Raw genomic sequence first — 25619 nt, 5'->3', positions numbered from 1 at the left:
AAAGAAAAGGTGATAACTTTAATGTCATCAGTGGAAATACTAGTGACACAATCATGCAATCCATACACAGAAAAAAATGACAACTCAGCATTTGATTTTTGTTAATGAGTTGAACCCTATTAAAAATAGCTCAAAAATGAACTATTCCACATTTCTCTAATGAAAATGTATGAGCAACTACATTAGCAAGGGAATATTTTTGAAATTCAATCAGATGGATTAAGAAAAACCTCCAAAAAGAGTTATTATTTTTAAAATATCCATACTACCCAAAACCATCTATAAATTAAATGCAATCTCTACCAAAATTCCAGTGGTATTTTTAACAGAGACAGAAAAAAATATCCTAAAGTTTGTACAGATCCACAAAAGACCCTTAATAGCCAAAACAAATTTGAGAAAGAACAAAGAAAGAGGCATCACACTTCCTGATTTGAAACTATACTATAAATCTATATTAATACAGTATGGTACTATCATAAAAATAGACACATAGACTAACAGAATAGAGACCCCAGAAATAAAACTTTGCATATATGGTCAACTAATAATTGACAAAGAACCCAAGAATTCTCAATAGGAAAAGGACAATCTCTTCACTTAAATGGTGTTGGGAAAACCGGATAACCACGTGCAGACAAAGGAAATTGCATCCCTATCTTACACAACTCACCAAATTTAACTAACAATGGATTAAAGACAAACATAAGGCCTGAAACCATAAAACTCATAGAAGAAAAAACAACACATGGGAATAGCCCTGGATATTGGTCTTAGTAAATATTTTATGGATAAGACATCAAAAGCAAAAATTAATAAGTAGAACTACATCAAACTAAAATGCTTCTAACAATCAATAGCCCTGGCTGGGTAGCTGAGTTGGTTAGAGCATTTTCCCAATATATCCAAGTTGTGGGTTAGATCCCTGATAAGGGCACACACAAGACTCAACCAATGAAGACATAAATAAATAGAACAACAAATTGATGTTTCTCTCTTTCTCTCTCTCTCTCTCTCTCTCTCTCTCTCTCTCTCTCTCTCTCTCTCTCCCTGCCTCCCTCTCTCTGTGTAAAAAAAGAAACAATCAACAAAATAACAAGTCAATCTACAGAATGAAAGAAAATATTTTCAAATCATATATCTGATAAGGGGTTAACATCCAAAGTATATAAAGAACTCATACAAATCATTAGCAATTAAAAAATGGACGGAGGTCACGGATAGTCATTGATCCTAAGAAGACATACAAATAGCCAGTATGAAAGATGTTCAACATCCCTAGTTAGAGAAATGCAAATTAAAACCACAATGAGATGTCACCTCACACTTGTTAGAATACTAAGCTTCTCAAAGATAAGGGATAAGTGTTGGTGAGGATATGCAGAAAAGGGAGCCTTTGTGCACTGTTGGTCGGAATGTAAATTGGCACAGCCATGAAAAACAATATGGAAGTTTCTCACCAATTAAAAATAGAACAACCATATGATCTAGCAATCCCACTTCTAGGTATTTATCCAAAGGAAATGAAATCACAGTCTTGAAGAGATATTTGCACTCCCCTGTTTCCTGCAACATTATTCACAATAGACAAGATATGGGAACAACCAACGTGTCCATAAATGAATGGATACTGCAATGCCGTGCATATATACAACGGAATATTTTTCAGCCATGAGAAAGAAGGAAATCCTGCCATTTGCAACAACATGGATGAACCTAGAGGGCATTATGCTAAGTGAACTAAGACAGAGATAAATACTGTAAGAGATAAATACTGTATGATCTCAAATGTGGAATCTAAAAAAGCTGACTTCATAGAAACATATTAGAATGGTGGTAGCTAGAGGTTTGGGGTTGAAGAAATGTGAAGATGTGGGTCAAAGGCTATAAACTTCTAGCTAGAAGATGAATAAGTTTTGGGGATCTAATAGACAAGATGATTATAGTAACGATACTCCATTGTATACTTGAGAGTTGCAAAGGGAGGACATCTTAAATGTTCTCACCACAAAAAAGAAATAGAAGTTATGTGAGGTGATGGAGGTATTAGCTAACACATTTCACAACACATATGTGTATCGAATGAACACACTGTAAACCTTAAATTTATAGAATGTTACATCTCAATTAAAAAAATAAAAAGAATCAAAGAAAAATCTCCTAAGACCACTTCTGCAATTTCACAGAGAAGTACCTGGTTTGTGTTTTTACATTTTTTTTTCCCCCTTAGGAAGGACAATAATCCTGTGTTCTTTATATTCTCTGATTTAGGCCATGTTCTTGATGCCAATAAAAAAAATGCCACAAAAATTTAAAAATTTCAAACACAGAATGGATGAAAGAACAATATGCTATTATACATCATTATAAATCATGAAAGTATGTTTATATATAAGGATTTGACTATTTTATTCATGAAGGGCCAGACAATTCGTATTTTAAGCTTTGTATCCCAAGAGGCAAAACTAACATTCTTATTTAAAATTTTAAATATAACCATTTAAAATGTAAAAGTCATTTTTGGTTGATGGGCTGTAAAATATTAAAGGCAGCTGAATACATTTGGCCAAAGAGCCATAGTTCGCTAAACTCTGTTCTCATGAATCATGAAATCGAACTTGACATATTTTTTGAAAATTTCAATTTTAAATAAGTTAAATATATTAAAAACTCTAGACTTAGATTTGGATTGTGAGGTTTAATATCTCTACCTGGATATCAAACTCAATTTTTAGTTATATCAGTGACGAGTATTTGCAAACACCCTTCTCAATTTTTTGCTTTACATCCTATCAGTCCCTCAAATGAAAAATTTAAAGAGAGAGATATCTTTATTTTCCAAAGAAAAATTTTAGGTATTATCTCTTTCTTAGAAAAAAATATTCATATTTTGTCATTTTATTTTCAGACCCACCTCTAAACATCTCATAATTATTACCTCATGTTACACATGAGGAAACTGGGGCATGAAAGGTTAATTACCTTGCCCAAAGTCACAAGCTTTAAAAGGAGTAACTAGAATTCAGACTCAGACAGTCTTAGCTATGTGCTCAAAACTATAAATACCACTTCTTTTTTTAATCCTCACCTGAGGATCACTTGAGGACATTTTTTCCATTGGTTTTTAGAGAGAGTGGAGGAGAAGAGGAGGAGGAGGGAGAGGGGAGAGAGAGAGAGAGAGAGAGAGAGAGAGAGAGAGAGAGAGAGAGAGGTGAGAGAAAAACATTGATTGGTTGCCTCCTTCATGAGACTGAACCAGGGTCAGAGATTGAACCTGCAACCCAGGTACTTGCTCTTGACCAGGAATTGAACCTGTGACCCTTCAATGTACAGGCCGATGCTCTATCCACTGATCAATTTACACTGGCCAGGTCAAATATCACATTTTTAATAGAGTTAAAGAATATAAGATGAGATCATCAATATTGAGATTTAAAAAATTCAACGAAAGTATTTAATTGCTAAAATTAACTTTGGAAATGAATATTTTAGGTCCTTGTAGATGTGGGGGGAAGAATCACAAAGTAGACCAGTATGAAATTAAATATTGCATCCTAATCATCCTACTCCTAGATTTTATAAAACATTTTTTAAAGAGAAGTACAGAGACCATTACTAAGTAATTACTAAGTTTATTTACATTATTCATTAAAAAAATATAAATATTGCCCTAGCTAGTTTTGCTCAGTGGGTAGAGCATTAGCCTTCGGACTGAAGTGTCTTGGATTTGATTCCAGCCAAGGGCACACACCCAGGTTGTGGGCTCCATCCCCAGGAGGGGGCATGCAGGAGTTAGCCTATCAATGATTCTCTCTCATCATTGATGTTTCTCTTTTTTCCTTTCCCTCTCTGAAATAATAAAAATATATTTAAAATATATAAATATTATTTTATCATGAAATGTTTATAAATTTATATTTTCTAGTATATAAAAACTAGTTTTTAAAGAAACTAAAAAAAAGTATATTTTCTACGCCATGCCATATATATGTATACATATATATAGAATGTGTGTATGTATACACATACCATACCTCCATAACATCTTAGAAAAGCTAGTTCCTATGATACAAATTCCATGTATCTGCCAATAAAAATATTAGTATTTATTGGGAAAAAAAAGAACTATAAGTTCCAGTCTATAAGAATACAATTTTTGTTCAGTGTCCAAATCAAACTACTTTTCGATTTTTTTTTCAGTTAAACACCAACTATTGTGGTTATATTTTGTGCCTGTTTTGTCTTTACTATTTAAAAAATTAAATCAATGAAGTAACATACTTCTTAGAGGAAAACATATCAAGAATGATTTTTGTTATGGTTGCTTTGCTATCATAAGATATAGGCCATTTATTCTGAAATAGAGAATTCTAGCTTACCTTCTTTTGTAGAACACAATGGAAAATGAATATAAACATTCCTTGTAGAGAATTGAAAATAGTGAAGAGATATGCCATGATGACTGTGCTTTCATTAATATACATGAGTCCAAAGGCCCAGGTCAATCCTAACAGGCAGAGAAGAGCTATTGCACCTATAACCCATGACCTGTAGAGAGAAGAAAAAAATTAAGGGTTATCAAATCATTGGTTTTTAATGAACACAATCATATCATATCAAGAAAACTGACACTGAAAAAATGTTACAGAAAGTTCTATTGACAGAAAATGCAAGACAGGTGGTATAAGTACTTTAAGATTTTTATGGAGATACAAGTTTTCAAGTTTGAGGAGTTATACATGAAAATGTTATGAACACAGAAATTCATTTAAGCAAAAGCAGACTGGCACTATTAGATTTTTCATGTATTTGCAGCACATAGGTAAATGATATGGGGATGTAATTATGAATGGCAAGGGAGAAAAAAGCCTATAAAGCTATGATAGTCTCCACTGGTCTCATTGGTATAAAAACATCTGTTTGATTGGACTCTTTCCATTAGTGCTTCATCTGATACACTTTTACCCCATTTTTCCATATTTCCTCTTTTTCCATAAATTTTTTAGTGTTTACTGATAAAAGCAGAACTATTATTAGAAGGAACCAGTATATGGAATACATGTATGAATTTTAAAAGTTCTAATATCTATTCTATATTACTTTGGGCTAGATTTCAGAAATCAGGCAACTGGCAGCTTTGTTGAACAGAAGCTTAAAGGCTCAGGCACCTTCATCTCTTTGAAGTGTCTGTGAACTCAAGGGAGAAAATGAAGCTGAGAATGCGGATGGAGTGGTATGAACAAAGTAGTCTAGAATGAAAGACAAATTCCCAGTCTCACTCCATTCCCTAGTTTCCTCCAAGCTGCCATCCGCAATAGTAATCAACGGGTAGCAGAAGTCCATATACTTGTGCTTATGTGTCATGTATTTACTATCAGCATAGAATGAGTACTTCCAATAGATAGGAATCCAATAACTGAAAATGTAATCCTTCTCAACTCCCCTCTACGAACATAGGAGACTAGGACCAACACAGTCTATATCACTGTACACTCATGAGCTAGCCCTCTCTTCCCTTTCCCAGCAGCACACCTTCCTCGAATAGGGCACACTAATAGTTCTTTCCACCAGGCTGCTATCCTCCACTTACACTAAGAAAGAACCATTTCCTGGGATTAAAACTTTGCAAAATGAAGGGGTAAAAACTCACATATGTTTGCCATAAGCTGAAGCTGGGTCTGATGAACTTTTCAGAGAACTGCATCTTAAGAAAGATATGGTCCCAAGTAGTCAACTATGATGGAAGTCTTATTCAAATTAATCTCAAACATTTACCTCTTTGTTTACAACATGAGCCACTATATTTCAGATTTAAAGATCCACTAAATTTAACATGTGTTATTTAAAACATTAAAATTATTTTTTTTTCATTAAATTGCCTTATTATAAAATATGTAATGATGCCTTTATAATTAAGGAGCTATTTAGCATTAACATTCTTAAATAAAGAATATCTAAAGGAAGCTTGCAATTGTATGTGTCATGCTTATATGGTTTAGAAAACATCTTAGACAGATATATTTTAATCTACAGTTTAGATCCAGATATGGGAACTTTCAAGGTAAACTCTCAGCCTCTTACAGACATTGGAAAAAGGAAAAATGGGACGAATTGCCATTAAATCAGGCAAAATGCTACTTTGATTTAGAAATAAAATGATAGAATAAAATACTCAAGTCAGCTATTATCCACTAGAAAACACATTATGGGCCCAACAGTTAATATAAAACTGCAATGAGCCCAATTTCTAAAGAAAAAAAATAAGCAAGAGCATGAAGAAATAAGTGAAATGGCATTGGAGAAAATGAAAACAAAGGACTCTTCACCAGAAGAACAAACTGAAAGTCCGGAACAAGGTCACCAAGAGGTAGCCAATTTTATGGCTGGTGTTGCAGGACATGTAAGTTTAAAATGTTCAAATGAGAAAAGCCCAAATATGAACATTTATGTTTACTTTTATTTGATTAGTACAGACTTGTAGCTTTGCTTCAGAAATTTAAAGCTATATTTATAAAAAACGAGATCATGAATCAAGTGACATGTGTCAAACTGAAAGAGAGAATATCGCAAATGTAAAATTTAATTTTTCAAGGAGGCATTGTTTCCCTTTTTGGACAGTTAAAATAGAAAGTCATTAATATCAATTGCAATTGGGTAGTTACATACCCATAGATCATTTTAAAGATACACTACTAAATCGCAGAGTAATTTTAGATGAATGATGTCCAACCAAACAACAGAAATGAGGACAAACAGTACAGAGGAACACATCACAATGAAGGGAGAGAGCTATCAAGAGTCTGTACCACATGAGTTACTAATACTGTGGCACTGAATTCAGATGATATCCAATTAAAAGAGGTGAAGCAGAATTTTTGTTTTCTTTGGCAGTACACCTGCAGCATATGAATTCTGCAAAAAGTTGTATGCCTGAGGTTTTTCCTGCACAGTTTGCTCTTCTGCCTCTATGTGAATGACAGAAGCTCTAATGAATTTTCAGTACGGATCTGACAGCTGGTTCATGGGACCACACTGATAAATGGGATTTATCAGCCATTCAGGTCATTCTTACTTGATGAAGGGTCTGTTATCCTCATAGCTAAAGAATGCATAGACATAAAGACAAGAACACCAACATTAGCATTTTATGACAAAGAATTTCATATGAAAAATATCCTCCTGGTCCCCAAAGGCCTCTGTCCCCCACCTCCCTAAGAGGCATCATAACCTTCCCTTTATATCCAAAAGGTAAATCCTAAAATGACCATGAGAACTTAAATAACAAGGAATAGAGTCAATTTTACAAAACTGTAATATCCCTTATGAGACTGAGAAATTCCATTTTTTTTCATCCTGTGCTCATATTACTTGTGACTTGACAGAGACATTTATTTCTTAGAGATCGCATTTCTCTAGAGAATGAGAAATCTTATGAGCAATCTGAAAAAGGCTTAAGGGCATACTTAAAAAGAGAGATTCTATGTCACCTAAAGATATCCTTATTCTGTAACATTAGTAGGTGAGATTACTTAATTATGGACAGTATGCACCTAAGTAATTTTAACTTGCAGATAACTGACCTGTCTTAAATCTGAACATTACAGCTTTTGAAAATAATTGATCCTGACTACTTTAGAATTCTTTCTGTTAGTTTACCAAGAAAATTTTTGAATAATCTTGTGTGGAAATAGGAGCAAACATACAGCACCTGTTCATTATTACTGATATTTACTAATTTATTATCATTCTGATAAAATAAGACCCCAGTGCTAGATTAGCAAAGATAAGGAACATTGTGGATCGTCATTTTACAAACACAGATGCTGCTCAGTGCATTGCAAGAGAAAAGGAGGAAAAATTGTCTGCTCTTTTCTCATACCTCTTGCCAGAGGCAATAGTTTCTGATATTATGCATATACAAATAAGCCTTTGGAAAGGCCTCAACTGTGATGCATTTTGAATAAAGTGGACTACTGATGAAAACCTCCCTCTCCAGAAAAATAAAACAGTAAAGAATGGAGTGAGAGCTAGAGATTTGAAGCCAGTTTGCCTGGGATTTATATCCTAGCTCAGCCATGTACCATCTAAGCAACATTTTAACCAATAGTTTTGTCAGTTTATGCATCTACGAAATGGTGATAATTATAATCTAACTTTCTTGTGATAATGAAATGATATATTATACATAAAGTGCTAGAACAGTGCCTGACACATATGTGCTGTGTTCAGTAAATATTAAACAGTGGTTATATTTTTAAAGCTACAGTCGCACTGAAAATATAGAATTTCTTGCCCAAAGAATAAAGCACCAAATAATAAATGTTGAGTATCAAAATCGATTTGAGGACATTTTAGGAGTATTATCATGCAGTAAAAGAGATGTGGTAGAAATGAGTTTGTGGATGGCACAGGCAGTGACTGTGCTGTCTAATATGGCAAGTACTGGCCACATGGGTTTATTTAGAGTTAAATTTATTAAAATGAAATAAAGTTTAAGGTTCTGATCCTGAGTCACACTGGTCACATTACAATTATTCAAAAGCTTCCATAGCTGCCATATTGTCCTCACAGAAACTTCTAATGGGCAGTGCTGGACTAGGACACTAAACAAAAAATTTAGGCAAGAAAATGAAATTCCAAGAGATATTTAAATAATGCCATGGATGTGTGAAAGATAAAGAGAGAGGTGTTTCTAATAATTGATCATATTGAGCAGTTGTGAACTGTGCCTATAGCAACACGGAAAATTTATAGAAAATAACGTGCTATTTATTCCATTACATGCATTCTCATCGCATCAGTATATCCCATCTGTGATGCCAAGTTCATGATTGGAATGGCTCTTTCTACCTTAATTTGTATAGTACAATGGCAAGTAAAGAAATTTACAGAAGTTAGCATATAGAAATACATACCAAAATGCTCTACAACTCTGTATTAAGCTATGTAAATATTTCAAAAAATAGAATACAATACTTGCACAGTGAGATGCTTTACCTTTAATGTAAAATATCAAAAAGAGAGACATCTGGGTACAATTCAGCAATTTTTGTTGGCAATTGTGGGGATCATCCTGTCGTACCAGTCAATAACAAATATTGTAAATCCACCTCCACCTACAGTTGGCTATAGCCATGTATATAAGTAGTGTCCACTGGGATGTGAAGAGAAGTGAATCGTGACATTTCTGGGTCTTGCTAATTAAAGGACTGGAACTGGGCTTCCCTTGTCACTTTGTCCTTCCCCCTTTACTAGAAGAAAGTGACAGTAGAGCCTCAGACCTATCAATTGAAACTGTTCATTGATGTGGAGCCACCATGTTAGATTTAGACCACCTCCTTCTAAAGTCTTATAAAATAAAATAAGGTTAAGGTGCTATATTTTAGAGTATTTTTACAGTGGCTTAGCCTGTAATAATTAATAAAGCATTTAATTTTATCTTTTAGCTATATAAAATTCCAAATTCATATTCCATATACATATTCATGCTAATGGAAAAGAGCCATTCATTAATATTACTTCCAGAGTGACATAAATAATATACAATGCTTCATAATCTGAAGATCACTAAAGATTATCCATAATATGTCGTCAGAGCCTTCCATCATTTTGTCAGTTATTTTATTGGCTTAGAGAATCTACCTTTATGTCTCTCCACCAAATCCAAATTAAATTGATTGTAATTTTGCCACCAATTATGCTGGCAAAACTATACACTCTTGATTCATTATTTTAATTCTAAAAAAGAAATATCTATCTTAAAACTAGTTTATCAAGCTAAGTAATTTTCATTCTGATTTACCAATGCAGGTCGATTGAAACAAAAATCTCATTTCAGGATATATGACTAAACCATTTTTACTTCAGCTTTTCAAAGATTTTATAAAAATATTGACACAAAGGCCTAAGATGCTCTTAGCAGATGATAACAGAAACTTATATTTATAATTTATAATAGGTAATTTGCTGAAAATAAAATAACCTGTATATACAATTTTGAAGAAACAAATAAAACAGTGTCTTCTTTGGCAAATACATTTTTCTTTTGTGAAACATTTTATTTTATTATTACTAATATCTAAAATTAATAACTTTATTTAAATATTAATGTCACATAATTTCTTTAAAAGTGACAATTAGAATGAAAATTAAAAATTCTATGGGTCTCTGCATAGATAATAATTATGCATATCTATATATATAAAGAAGTAATATGCAAATGAGGTTGGACTCCATAAAGGTCATGACCAGCTCAGGAGGAGGGGCTGGGCGCGGCCCCGAGCCTGAGAGAACAACACGCAGGTGTGGCCCGGAGCCTGAGAGATCAACACAGAGGGGCCACACACACACACACACACACACACACACACACACACACACACACAGGGCGCCTGCTCCAAGCCTCCGTGGCCAGACGGGGAGTGGGCCTAAGCCATCAGTAGGACATCCCCTGAGGGATCCCGGACTGTGAGAGGGGACAGGCTGGGCTGAGGGACCCCCATCCAGTGCACGAATTTCGTGCACCAGGCCTCTAGTATTTATATATTTTATAACAATTCAAAAGCACAAAAAAGGGTTATTAACATCTATCCCCAGGGAAGTATAGCTCAAAATACATCTTTAAGAGAATAGATTTCTTGACTAAAATATTAATTCATAAATTAATACTATGATGTAAAGACTCATAGTATAGCATATCAATATTGACAGATGATAAAGGGACAGGATCGAGTTCATTATACAATATACTTTCTCTACCTTTAAGAGTTAAAATACTATTTTTCTGAATCTAACATTTATTATAAAGGAGATATGTTATTTTAAGTGGCTTAAAACTTTTTTATTATATTTCCTTCTATTATATCTAGATAGTATAGCTAAATGGGTAAAAATAATAAGATGGGTAAAAAGAAAAGTGAGATGGGTAAGGTTTGGTGTGAAGAAAGATGAGGTGATGAGAGGCATATTTGCATATTTAATCCTCAAGGCAAAAGATCTGGTCACTGATGAGTCACAACAGGTGAAGGAAAATGAATGGCTTCTGGCTCAAGCAGATTTGTTGATCCCATCAATTCAAGATTAATACACTCTTGGGTCCTCTGGAATTGTTGGGGAATTAGCTGACTGGTTTGTTGAGAAGCAAGAAAGAGAGATATCATGATATATATCAATTAGTGTACAAATATTTCCAGGTTCACTGTGCAGCTCAATTTACTTTTCCTGGTATAAAATGAATTATATCAAAGGGATAAAGACATTTCCCTTGAATTTGGTATGGGTAAGAATGATAAAGGCCCATCAGCAGATGAGTGGATTAAAAAACTGTGGTACAGCTACACAATGGAATACTACACTGAGGTAAAAAAAAAGAAGGAATTCTTACCATTTTCAACAGCATGGATGGAACTGGAGAGCATTATGCTAAGCGAAATAAGCCAGTCAGAGAAAGATAAATATCACATGATCTCACTCAATTGTGGAATATAATGAATGACATAAACTGACGAACAAAAACAGATCCAAAGACAGAGAAGCATCGATCAGACCGTCAAACCTCAGAGGGAAGGTAAGGAAGGGTGGGGGTAAGGGGGAGAGATCAACCAAAGGACTTGTATAGATGCAAAGAAGCCTAACCAATGGACACAGACACCAGGGGGTGAGGGGGGGCAATGGGGGGGTAAGGACACATACTGGTATATAATACCTTAATCAATAAAGAAAAAAAAGAATGATAAAGGTAATATGGGTGAGCTTCTCAAGATAAAATTATTCTTTAGTTTTCAAAGAAGGAAGAAAGGCAATAAATACTTATGTATCTGTATGTTGAGGGGGATTTCCCTATTGCCCCTCAATCAATAATGAGCCTCCCAAACTGAGGACTAAGAGGATTCCGTTAACCATATCTAAAAGGAGTCAGAAGCAACTCAAGTTAATAGACTTCACTTAGAAGTTATCTCTGAGACCTTGCTTTGCCATACTACCCAGGGGTCTGGGAGAGTAAAAACAAGGTCCTTGAGTACTGCAAAGGTCACAGAATATCTGAAACAGAGGAAAGAGGAAGGAAACAAACACCTTACTTACACTAATCCTCCAGTCACAAGTTTCAGCAGGCAATGGAGAAAGGGTGTTTTAATGGATGTTATTCAAGTTTCAAATTGGTCAGGCATTTACTAATCAGAATAGACTGGCAAAGTAGCAACATCGAAGGTAGCATTAAGAAATTTGCTGCCCAGTGGTTAAGAGATATTTAAGATAATACAGCTATAGGAGTAGTGATCAAAGAAAAAATCTAAACATTTTATGTTTGCACCTCACTGTGAGGGAAATGTTCAATTAGCAACATGATAGAAATCCTGACTGCTTTATGTTTCTTTCAAATGCATTTTATATTACTGGGACTATACCACCCTAAAATTACATTATTAATTCCCACCCTCTCTCCTTTTTAGCCACTATAAGAAGATTAAAAGAAAAAGTCATTTGGAATGTAATTCAGCATTGCTGAGGAAAATGTGAATTATGTTTCACTATGGTCATATGTTTAAATCACTAAATATTAAATATATTAAAAATTCTTAGAAAAATATGGAAGTCGTAACATGAATGTAAAAATTATAAACAGGGAAGATGATTATATTTCAACTCTGGATTTTATTGATATTAAATATTACTACTAAAAGCTATATATTGATACATTTTGTTCATATGAAATTATTAAGAGGAGAATAAAATGAAGCAAATAAATAAAAATGACAAAATATATTACAAACATTCTCATTCCAATGCCTCAATGTCCTGATAATAATATTACAGATTTGAGAGCACACACCAATATTAAATTTTTAATCACAGATTTCACACTGCTGATGAACTGGATATCTGAAATTAGGCAGAATTGAGTATAATAAATCAGAATCAATAAATATTAAATCAATGACTGATAAAACTTTAATTATATTATATCCACAACTCAAAGTTATGCAAGTTTTTATGACTCAAAAATATGGATAAAGAACTAATTTATATATAAAAAGGTATCAATTATAAGAATGAATAATGAGTTATTATACTGTACATAGATAGCTACAAACTTATTATAATTTAGTACCTCCATACATTATAAAATGAATTGGTAGGTTTCATGAAAATAAGATATACAATTTTAGAATCTGATGTTGCAAGCAAATAGTATCACTTTAAGATTATTAATATTAATATCTGAAAAATAGTTTATCATAGTGACTGGATTCATGGACTTCTGAATCAGCTTGTCTGAGCTTTAATGCCAGCTGAGTGTTTTACTAACTCTGCAACCTTAGGATAATTATTTAACCGCTCTGAGCCTCAGATTATCCCTTTGTGAAATGAGGATAAATACAGAACTTTCTTCATAGAGCTGTTGTGTATATTCAGTAAAAGGCTTGCACCTTTATTGAATATACACAAAAATAAGCAAATACACACAAATTTAATATGCAAAAGTACTATAGAAATATTTGCTATTATAATTTATGTTGTATATTGGTCTTCTGACCTTAAAAAGGGACTATGGGGAAAAATACAAACACCCTATAATTAGGTTTCCATTTAAGTGTGTTGGAAATTCATATATTAAGTAGAAGTCCAAAGAGGAAGAATGAGTCACTGCCTCTTTCTCAAATGATCTTTAATATTTACATTTAAAAAGCCTCAGATTATATAATGTTTCATTGTAAGATTTCTTTAAGTTTAATAAATGCTATGAATTTTTACATTCTCAAATGAAATGAGGTATACCCAGATTCCCAATGAACATTAAATTAGAAACCCAGGTTTTTCTGGATTACATGAAAAATCTAAATTTAATTCATAAACACAGTGTATCCTGAGTGTCAAAATGCCCAATAAGTTACTGCAATGTTTTTCTAAATGTAATCATTTGACCATAAAGTAAGGAGGGAAAGAAGACATCAAATCATACAGTAACAGTTCATTAAAATTCATTAAGAGATAAATGTTCTAAAGTTGAACTTGGTTAATATTTCTTCTTATGAGTTTTTGAACATTTGAAACCTTGAATAAAAATATGAAATAATTGGCAATATATCTATATGAAGAAAAAAGTTGTATTTCTTTTCAAAAATTGTTGTCTTATGATTAAAAAAAACTGTGACTTTAGTCAACATTTCAAAATCTATAAAATATTATCAACATGTTGACATATTTACTTATTAATACTTCTAATCAGAATCACAATAATTCCTAGCTCACTATTAACAGGCCAATATTTTATAGACTTATATCAAGTCTCAGAATTCACTGACACTTTAGAACACATGACTACAGAGCTGATAAAATGGGGTCACTGGAATGCAGGGAGTTGATGTACTTTAACAAATATATTACATTCTTTCATGATTTATTTTTTCAACTTAGAAGATGCACAAACTTTTACATTAAGAAAAATAAGTCAGGAAGTTAATAACTTTTTTTTTGGTATTTTTGCTGAATGTGCTTTGACAGGTTGAACTGCTGTTAAAATCTTTCTCATACCATATGGTATCATCACCTCTCGTTTCCACAACTTGTAACAAAAACATTCATCATACCCCATCGGTGAATAAACACCTTATTATAAACTACTTATAAGAATAACTAAAACATAAAAGAACATGACTGAGTATTTCAAACATGTCATTACTTACTAAAGATTCCAATAGATGGAACCAAGAAAGGCCCTGAAACACAACTGGAAGCAGACACGTTTCATTTAATTTTGGATAAATAACTCAACCTTCATAAGCCTTAGTTTACTTGCCTCCACAATGAATAAAGTAATCTCACTAGCATCTTTTTAGGGTTGAATGGAACTAAGAAAAGGTTAGTCTATAACCCTTAGGTTATCATTAATTAGTAAGAGCTATTGAAGAGAACTCTGAATTCTTGAATCTATCATTCAGATGAATAGCGAAAGTCCACTGTAAAGAAGTCTTCTGCATAGATCAGTGGTTCTTAACCTTCCTAATGCCGCGACCCTTTAATACAGTTCCTCATGTTGTGGTGACCTCCAACCATAAAATTATTTTTGTAGTTACTTCATAACTGTAATTTTGCTACTGTTATGAATCGTAATGTAAATATCTGATATGCAGGATGTATGTTCATTGTTACAAATTGAACAAAATTAAAGCATAGTGATTAATCACAAAAACAATATGTAATTATATATGTGTTTTCCGATGGTCTTAGGCGACCCCTGTGAAAGGGTCGTTCGACCCCCAAAGGGGCGCGACCCACAGGTTGAGAACCGCTGGCATAGATGGTGCACAAAAGCATAGATGGTGCAAAAAGCAATGGGAAAAATATCCTCAAGTGAGGGTTAATAAAAAACAAACAAACAAAGCTTTAAATAGCAAAATAACAAATCTTAAATTAGTCACATTTTAGGCCAAAGGGCAGCCTCATTAAAGTTCTAAGAATCAGCATCAATCAGAATGTATACTCTGATGAGTGAAATTAAATTAGAAATCAATAATAAAATATGCATACATATCTGTCTGCTGCTACATCCTCCCAAAGTCCCCAGCCTCAATACATTTTACAATATGCTTTTTAATATTCAAGTAACAAATAATCCTTTCCTCAGATAGGTTAAAACTAAATAGAAAAGAAAAAAAACAATTTAAGAGATTACTAGATAAGTATAGTTTAAGGAATAAAAATAAAATATAAGAATATTTTACTTAAGAACTTAATAAAAATCCTATATAAGCTGCTAAATAGCATCATAAAATGGTACATAAATATCAGGATTAAGATTTATCCCATAATGATAAGAAATATATCAGAAGAACTTTAACAACTGATTCTGAAATTTATGTGAAAGAATAGTAAAAGTCCATGAGTATAATGCAACTTTGAAAGACAATCTAAATGGAAGGACTTATTCTACCAAATATTAAACATATTCTGGTGATAATGTGGTAATAGTAGAGTAATTAAGTCTATGTCCATGGAACAGAAGAGAGTGTGCATAAACAAATTCCATAGAGGATAGCATGGCAGCACAGTTCTGGAGAAAAAAAATTATTTAGGAAATGATGTTGGAAATTTGTCTCATTATATAAAGAAAACAAAATGTCTTCCAAAGAGATTAGAGTTCTTGAATTGTAAAACTCTAAGACAAATAAAAGAAACTATCTATACTAATAAAAGGGTAATATGCTAATTAGACTGGACATCTTCCGGACATCCTTCTGGACAATGCCATGGTGGCAGGGGCCGAGGTAGAGGTGGTTAGGGGTGATCAGGCAGGCAGGCAGGTGAGCAGTAGGAGCCAGCGGTCCTGAATTGTAAGAGCAGTTAGGGGGTAATCAGGCTGGCAGGCAGAGGTGGTTAGGGGCGATCAGGCAGGCAGGCAGGTGAGCAGTAGGAGCCAGCGGTCCTGAATTGTAAGAGGGATGTGTGACTGCCAGATAGGGTCTAAACTGGCAGTCGGACATCCCCTGAGGGGTCCTGGATTGGAGAGGGTGCAGGCCGGGTTGAGGGACTGCCACCCCTCCCCCCCCCCAGTGCATGAATTTCATGCACCAGGCCTCTAGTTAGAAATAAAATGAAATAAAGGAAAAAAAAATTTTCACTCCTAGTTTAAAAGGATTGTTAAAAGACCTCAAAAGCATATACCATAAAGGGAAATGTTGATGATTTAAATTCATATATTTCCCTTTAACAAAGAAAAAATTAACAGAAATATGACACTTTGAGAGATGATGTATGCAATGGCAAAAGCATTCAAATTGTTTATCAACAAGTAAAAGGGAAAAAAAGTACAGGAAAGCTAACAGAAAAAAAATGGAAACATTCAGAAAAGATAGAAAATCTAGTAGAAACAAATGGGCATAATAATTTTACTAGAAGAGCTCTTGTGAGTATTAACTGAGATGTTGCATGTTTGCTATTTCATTATATTGCATTATGACAGATCTGGCAATTTTAGAAACTTTCTATAGCTAATGGAACAAGATGTGATAAATTCAAAGAGGGCAGAAAAATCAGAGAACTGCATTGACAATGACTATGACAGAGAAATATGCCATTTTTTAACTATTACATTTTGGTATATGTAATATATTAATATCCATTAATGTCAATTCTAGTGCTGATAAATTTTTACTTTTTATGCTCATGGCTTGTTTACTTAATCACATAATTAAAAAGTTTTAAATTATAACCTTAGACTATCAATCTAAGTTCCAGAATTCAGAGGAGTTTTGTGTTAGCACATTGAAGTGTCATTTAAAATCTCAACTTTCCACATTATTCTAGAACATATACTGAAATAGCACATTTATAAAATAACAGGGCCTTTGATGACAGACCTTTTAAAAATACATAATTATATGTAGTGGGAAAAACCAACAATTGGTAGTCAGCAAAGAGAAAATTAGATTAGGGAAATTTTCAAGTTTGGATTGAGCAGCTCAAGACACCTAACATTCCACTCTACTGTCTGCACTTTTTAATTACAAGTTCAATGATTTAATACATAGTCTTTTAGGCAAAGTAACTATGACTTACATGCTTTCACCAATTTTAATATGAGGTAAAGAAAATAACCCTATCTAATCAAGAGGGAATATGCTAATTGACCCTCACACCATCACAAAGATGGTGGAACCCACAGCCAATAAGGAGGGAATACGCTAATTGAATGTCCCACCCTCAAAGATGGCAGCACCCACAGCCAATAAGGAGGGAATATGTTAATTGACTGCCATGCTCTCAAAGATGGCAGTGCCCAGTCCCCTCAGCCCCACTGGGCGGCAGGTGTGTGGCAAGGCCAGAGACCCTCAGTCCCCTCAGCCACCCAGCCTCCCAGGGCTGGCTCGAGGCGCAGGCAAGCCTTAGATGGTGGCTGCCCAGCCGATGCCCCAGGTGCAGGCAAGCCTCGGGTGGTGACTGCCCAGCCGCCCAGGGCCGGCCCAAGGCGCAGGTAAGCCTTGGATGGCAGTTTCCCAGCTGCCCAGGGCCACCCGAGGCTCAGGTAACCAGGGCTGGCCGAGGCTTGTGCTGCCGGCAGTGGCAGCAGCAGAGGTGTGATGGCAGGTCGCCTTCCCCTGATCACCGTGTTGCCTCCCACCCCTGAGGGCTCCTGGACTGTGAGAGGGGGCAGGCCAGGCTGAGGGACCCCTCCTCCAGTGCATGGATTGTTATGCACTGGGCCTCTAGTATTTCATAACAAAGTAACACTTCTGTTAGAAAGCACTTCTAGAAAATAGGAGTGAGAAAAGTTAAAGTCTGAAACGTGTTACCTTTTTGTTGTTTTTACTTAAATGTGGTATTCCCTTGGTATTAGGGCATCCAGAGTAAGTTAAGTTTTTAGCCCATCTGAGTAGCTTATGACCTTAATTTACCAATCGGGGATAATCTATTTATAACCTTTAATCATAGAGCCTGAGCTACAATATCTTGCTATTTTTTAGAATTTTTTGGAGTTAATAAGTATCTAAGGCAGAGTATAAATAGTGTTGTCACCCAACTAGGGGACCTGGGTAGAATGTTATTGACCAAGATGGCAATTAACAGTGAGCAAATACTAAGAAAATAATTGATTACAGGCTATTCCTTCCATTTATTCTCATATTTCTTTGTATATCTCTTAATCTAATCCAACTTTCCACCATATCCCTTCCCTAAAAATTCCATCTTGTCCTTTGAACTCACAGTCCAATATCAACAAATCCCCCTACATTCTAAATTTCATCCATGACTGTTTTCTTTACACCTTCAAGCTTTAAGTGAAAAATTTCCCCTGCTGATAGTGTTTTCCCTGAAGATTACACAAACTCTAGTATTAGTTCTGTCACAACTTTCAGGGAGTAGAAGTGCCACTACCAAAACTCAATTTACTCTTTCTCAAGAGGCCGTAGGATCTACACTGGCCAATGAGGAAAGTATTAACATGAAGGGGGTCATGTGTAGTGAAAAATGGAGAGACAGAAGAGCATTTACAGAAGGTCTAGAGATGTTAGCAGATACTCAAAATAAGAAGGAATAAAAGGTGGTAGCAAATACCTTGGTGGCAGGAACCTCAGAGGAGCTGGATAAAAATTGGCTTATGTATTGAATAAATGATATACCTGAAAATAATTCAAAAGTGATTCAAATTCCTTTATTTATATTTGGAATCTATAGTTCCAAATTACTCATTCCTTGTGTAATTATTTATGAGCTGAAACTATATTAAATTCAATATGTTAAAGTGAATGAAATCATTTTAGGATAATATTTGTTTTGCCCATAATGTGTCAGATTTAATTTTACAAAATAAAATTAAATGAGATTTTATTAAGTATATTTATTTATACTTAATAAAACAGAAGTTTGAACTTTATTGAAATGTTTAAAATCCAAGGAAAATAAATAGCAATTACTTTTAAAAATAAACAAAAAAGATAACTTAGTTTTAAAAAATTTTTATCTCAAAATCATAACTATTATGGCTCCTCCATTAATTTTTAAAAATTATATAAATAAGCATTCAAAACACTCAAATGGGTTATACTTCACAAAGGATTTGGAGACAAATGAATTATAGTAATTAAATGTTCTCATTTTCATAAGACTTCATTAAATTTTCGTTATGTAGCTATACCCATAGTAGCACATTCACAATAGAAAATTAGACTTGATTTTGTAACACTTTTTCAGGAGTTAGAAATATAGGATAACTCTTTCAGAAAAATGATATAGATTTTTCTCTCTAATATGTTTATGAACATAGTATGTACCTAAGCCATTTTTTAAAAAAAAACACACCTTACATTCATTATACCAATGTCAAAAATTCAAAATTGCTAAGGTATAATGAAAAATAAATATTTGGTCTGTGTCCCTGTTTCCTGGCACCGGGCTCCTAAAATGCCTGGAATCTTCTGAGTAATTACAGAGTCTTTTGTATGCTAATGAAAAATGGGGAGGGAGACCCCATTGGTGTGCTCCGTAGTTGAGAGTCTACCCATGAACCAGAAGGTCATGGTTGATTCCTAATCAGGGCATATGCCCAGGTTACAGGCTTGATCCTCAGTAGAGGGCATGCAGAAGGCAGCCAATCAATGATTTTCTCAAATCATTAATGTATCTTTCTCCTTCTCCCTTCCTCTCTGAAATCAATAAAAATATATATTTTTTTAAAAAAGAAGAATGACCCCCTGCCCTGGTGCCAGCCAATCAATCAGTGGAGACCTAGGCCCTGAAAGGACACATCTGGAAAGCTACTGAATATTCTATTGAGATCTTACCCTGGGACCTCCCCTAAAATCTCCACCCTAAAAACCCTTAGGGTGGAGGGCCCAGTGTGCTCTCCCTCCCAGGAGCATGCCCATACCTTTCTCTTACCCTTCCCCCTCCGTGCCCCAGTCACATTACCATTAGCTTCCTCACTCCCAAGCTTCAAGGGCCCTTCCTTTATCTCTATAACTTGTTTCCTATACCCATTTATTCTAGGAATTACTTTTTCTTCCTCTATAATTTACCAAATAAATATTCTCTTACAGTTTGGGTCTTGGCTCTGAATTCTTTCATAGCCATGATGATACAACTGGGTTCATTATTTTATTTATTTATTTATTATTTTATTTGTTATTTATTTTATTTTCTTGTTTAAGGTATTACAAATAGTAGTACATATGTCTCCTTTTATTTTCCCCATTGACCTCCCCCCCACCCCCGTGTCTGTTGGTTGTGCTTATATGCATGTATACAAGTTCTTCAGTTGCTCTCTTACCCCCCACAACCCTCCCCTACCTTCCCGCTGTAGTTTGACAGTCTGTTCAGTGCTTCTTTGCCTCTACCTATTTTTGTTCAACAGTTTATAATGTTCTTTATATTCCACAAATGAGTGAGACATCTGGTATTTATCTTTCACTGACTGGCTTATTTCACTTAGCATAATACTCTCCAGTTCCATCCATGCTGTTGTAAATGGTAAGAATTCCTTCTTTTTTATAGCAGTGTAGTATTCCATTGTGTAAATGTACCACAGTTTTCTAATCCACTCATCTGCTAATGGGCATTTAGGCTGTTTCCAAATCGTAGCTATTGTAAATTGTGCTGCTATGAACATAGGGGTTCATCTTAACAGAAACATACATTCTAGTGACTAGTGAGAGAAACAGTCTGGCTGAAAAATCACTGTCTCAATATTTTGCATCCACATTTGGTCTGTGTCCCTGTATACCACTTTAACTATTAGTACTTTTTCAATCATCTTACTCTGTTTTATGTTTTAAAAGAAAATATATCACAATGACAAATTTAAAAAAAACAGAATGTGAAAATGTGCCATTATAGAAAACTAGAGGCCCAATGCATGAAATTCATGAGGGGGAGGGGATCCCTCAGCCCAGCCTGCACCCTCTCTCCGGGACCCCTCAGGGGATGTCCAACTGCCGGTTTAGGCCCGATTGGGCAGTCGGACATCCCTCTTGCAATCCGGGACCCCTCGCTCCTAACTTCCTGCCTGCTTGCTTCTTACCACTTGGCTCGCTGCTCCTTAGTGCTGCTGCAGAGGCAGGAGAGGCTCCTGCCACCGCCTCTGCACTCGCCAGCTGTGAGCCCAGCTTCTGGTTGAGCGATGCTCCCCCTGTGGGAGTGCACTGACCACCAAGGGGCAGCTCCTGCATTGAGTGTCTGCCCCCTGTTGGTCAGTGTGCATTATAACAACCAGTCGTTCTGTCGTTCAGTTGTTCCACTGTTTGGTTGATTTGCATATTAGGGTTTTATTATCCTATATAATAAAGAGGTAATATGCAAATTGACAATCATGCCCTCACACAAGATGGCCGTCCCCACGTGGCCAAAGATGGCCACCACAAGATGGCCGACAGGGAGGGCAGCTGTGGGCGATCAGGCCAGCAGGTGAGGGCAGTTAGGGGCGACCAGGCCAGCAGGCGAGGGCAGTTGTGGGAGACCGGGCCAGCAGGGGAAGGCAGTTGGGCGGGACCAGGCCTGTAGGGGAGGGCAGTTAGGGGTGACCAGGCCAGCAGGGGAGGGCAGTTGGGGGCGACCAGGCCTTCAGGGGTGACCAGTAAGGGGTGACCAGGCTGGCAGGGGAGGGGAGTTGGGGGGGACTGGTCCTGCAGGTGAGGGCAGTTAGGGGTGACCAGGCTGGCAGGTGAGGGCAGTTGGGGGGAACCAGGCCTGCAGGGGAGTGCAGTTAGGGGCAATTGGGCCGGCAGGGGAGGGCAGTTGGGGGCAATCAGGCTGGCGGGGGAGCAGTTAGGTGTTGATCAGGCAGGCAGGCAGGCGAGCGGTTGGGAGCCAGCAGTCCTGGATTGTGAGAGGGATGTCTGACTGCTGGTTTAGGCTCGATCCCACACCTAAACCGGCAGTTGGACATCCGCTGAGGGGCCCCAGATTGGAGACGGTGCAGGCTGGGCTGAGGGACCCCCCCCCCCCCAGGGCACGAATTTCATGCACTGGGCCTCTAGTATAGAATAATAAAGATAGATAAAAATAAATCAATGCTGAAAATAAAATATAAAAAACACTAAACATAAAAATTATGAACAAATAAAATAGAACAAATACAATTTCTATACTGATGACTCCAAATTTAAATCTCCAGCTTTCACTATTCCAACTGCCTACTCAACATGTACAATGCAATGTTTAGTAAGTCTTTCAGAGCTATGCTGCAAAAAAAAAAACCTTTTCTGATCAAACCCTGATGTGTATTTCCCTAAAGTTTTCACATTTCAGTAATAACATCTCACTCTTCCAGTACTCCAAGCCCAAAATCTTGGAATTGAACTCCACCCATTTCTCTCATAGTCCATGTAAAATAAATTAGCTAATTCTGTATATACAAAATTTTAGCACTTCTCATTTGTTAAATAAATTATTGAATAATTAAAGGATAAAAATAATATCAAAACTTATTAATTAAAAATTAACCCCTAGCTGGTTTGGCTCAGTGGAAAGAGCAATGGCCTGCAGACTGAAGGGTCCTGAGTTCAATTCCGGTCCAGGGCACATGCCCAGGTTGCAGGCTTGATCCCCAGTGGGGGACATGCAGGAGGCAGCTGAGCAATGACTTTCTCTTATCACTGATGTTTCTATTTCTCACTCCCTTCCTCTCTGAAATCAATAAAAATAAGTATTAAAATTAAATAAAATATGTAAACTATATGAAACATAAATCTTATTTATTTAAAATTATCCTCATATTTCTTCCACTCATAAAAATTGGCATATAACCAGTTTGGGGGGAAAAACTAGTCTTATGAACAGTTAATTTAGCTTAATTCTGCTGTTGTGTGTACAATTACTTAAGAAATGTTGGTTTCATAAAACGTTCTGATTATCAAGCTTTCCCAAAGTCTGAATGTGCATTTTCTGTAGAATATAAGGAAATCTGAGTCCAAGCCACATATATAGAATGAAGGAGCTGCTGGTTTGTTTTGTTTTTATTATAAAGAAAAATTATTTTTCCTTTAGGTATTGTTTTAGCCTTTCTCAATCTTAGATGAAAATTGATTCTCCTAAACCTGATATAAACCTAATTATGTTGTGAAAAGTAAAACAATTATTTGATCTTAAGGTACAATGCACAACAATTCCAGTGTACTGTGACAGTCATCCTTCTAACTTGTTTTTCCAATGTCATCTCCTACTATATGAAGTACATTGAATACAGTGATACATAAAACACCTGGTTTCTAGAAAGGTTATATGAGGATTTGGATGCATTTTAAAGAAAAAGCCTAAAAAAAAGAGATCACCCCTTTTATATTTCAGAAAACTTAGAGCTACAAACTAAATAGCATGATACAATGAGATTTGTAACAACACTTGCAGAATTCTCAGATTTGTGAATCAATAACTAGAATTTATCTTCCAAATAAAATGATTGTTAAATGTTGAAATTAAGTTAATCAGCATAGGACTAACTATTACCTAAAAAAGATCTTAACTTGTTTGAAGCAAACGTAATGATGTCATAACAACACACAGAGCTTCAAGAAGTGCTGTCTGGATTATATTACACTTCAGATACACCTGGATCATTTATGATAAAAGCTATGGCATATTTCCAGTGATATTTACCCACAGACCAAGGAAATGGAAGAAGACTGGAGAAAATGAGATAACAGACAGATAATATTCATTTTCATTATTAAACACTAGAAGCCCGGTTCACGACATTTGTGCACTTGGGGGAGGAGGGGGGGGGGGCCTGGCCTGTGCCCTTCCGCAATCCGGGAACTCTCAGAGGATGTCCAACTGAGTGGGCCTAAGCCGTCATTCGGACATCCGTAGCGCTGCGCCGGAGACAGGTCGCTGCGCTTGCCAGCCGTGAGCCTGGTTTGTGGCTGAACAGCGCTCCCCCTGTGGGAGCGCACTGACCACCAGGGGGCAGCTCCTACGTTGAGCATCTTCCCCCTGGTGGTCAGTGTGTGTCATAGTGACCAGTCGTTCCGCTGTTTGGTCTTTTTGCATATTACCCTTTTATTATATACGATTATTTTATCTATCCTATATAATAAAACCCTAGTATGCAAATCGACTGAACAGCGGAATGACGAGCAGAATGACTGGTCACTATGATGCACACTGACCACCAGGGGGCAGACGCTCAATGCAGGTGCTGCCCCTTAGTGGTCAGTGCTCTCTCACAGGGGGAGTGCCACTCAGCCAATAGCCAGGCTCTCAGCTGGCAAGCACAACAGTGGTGGCAGGAGCCTCTCCCGCATCCGCTGCAGGCAGGTGGTAAGGACCGAGGGGTCCTGGACTGTGAGAGTCCCAAACTGTGAAAGGGATTTCTAAATATGAGAGGGATGTCTTAGGCCTGGGATCAGGCCTAAGCCGGTAGGCGGACATCCCCCAAGGGGTCCTGGACTGAGAGAGGGTGCAGGCCAGGCTGAGGGACCCCTTCAGTGCACAAAGCCTATAGTATATAAAATAATTTGAAATCTGTGAAATTTTCATTTGAATTTAGAGTTTTGGTGATGAGAGGTAAACTATTATATAATAAACTGAATGGAAATGTAAGCTATATTTTTAAAACTCTGCATGGATTATACAGACTATATTGAACTTCCTTTTAAAAATGGAAATTAATATTTCAAAATTTTATATTACTAGCTAATATTTTGAAAAAAACCCAAGACAGTATTAAAATATTTTTGTCAAAATTAATCTAGAAAACTTTGAAGTGGATGAATATTTTTATTAAATACAACTTAGAACTAGATGTATTTTTCTCATAAACGTTCACACTCTTATTAGGATACTAGTAGCCCTGCGCTTGAATCCCCGTGTGCCAGTAGCTCGCTGCCACCCTCCTGCAGCTCCCCCTGCCTCCCCTCATAGCTTGCTGCCCTGCCCCCTCCTGTAGCTCTCTGCTGCCTGCTTGTAGCTCACTGCTCCACCTTCCTGCTGATCTGGTCTTGACTCGGTCAATCGTTATGCTTCATGGCGTAACGACCATTTGCGTATTATATCTTTATTATATAGGATTACTCTGACTGCAGTATAAAGATGATACATTGTGAAAAGCAGGCTATATATTAAAATATTATAATAAGTACTTATATATAATATATAATGTACAACAATTATAATCATATCCATATAAA

At 35.9% G+C, this 25619-nt stretch overlaps 1 protein-coding gene across 1 annotated transcript in view; it reads right to left on the bottom strand.

The window, feature by feature from the left end:
* ADGRL3 (adhesion G protein-coupled receptor L3) overlaps positions 1–25619 on the bottom strand; it is a 491390-nt gene that overhangs the window by 39085 nt on the left and 426686 nt on the right. Inside the window, exon 20 of the mRNA XM_014460593.2 lies at positions 4380–4548. Within this exon, the coding sequence (XP_014316079.1) occupies positions 4380–4548 (169 nt within the window). The remainder of the gene's footprint in view (positions 1–4379; positions 4549–25619) is intronic.

The sequence above is a fragment of the Myotis lucifugus genome, unplaced genomic scaffold, assembly GCF_000147115.1.
Source record: "Myotis lucifugus unplaced genomic scaffold, Myoluc2.0 scaffold_135, whole genome shotgun sequence".
NCBI lineage: Eukaryota > Metazoa > Chordata > Mammalia > Chiroptera > Vespertilionidae > Myotis > Myotis lucifugus.
Note: the sequence above shows the minus strand (reverse complement) of the source record. Positions and strands in the feature narration are given on the sequence as shown.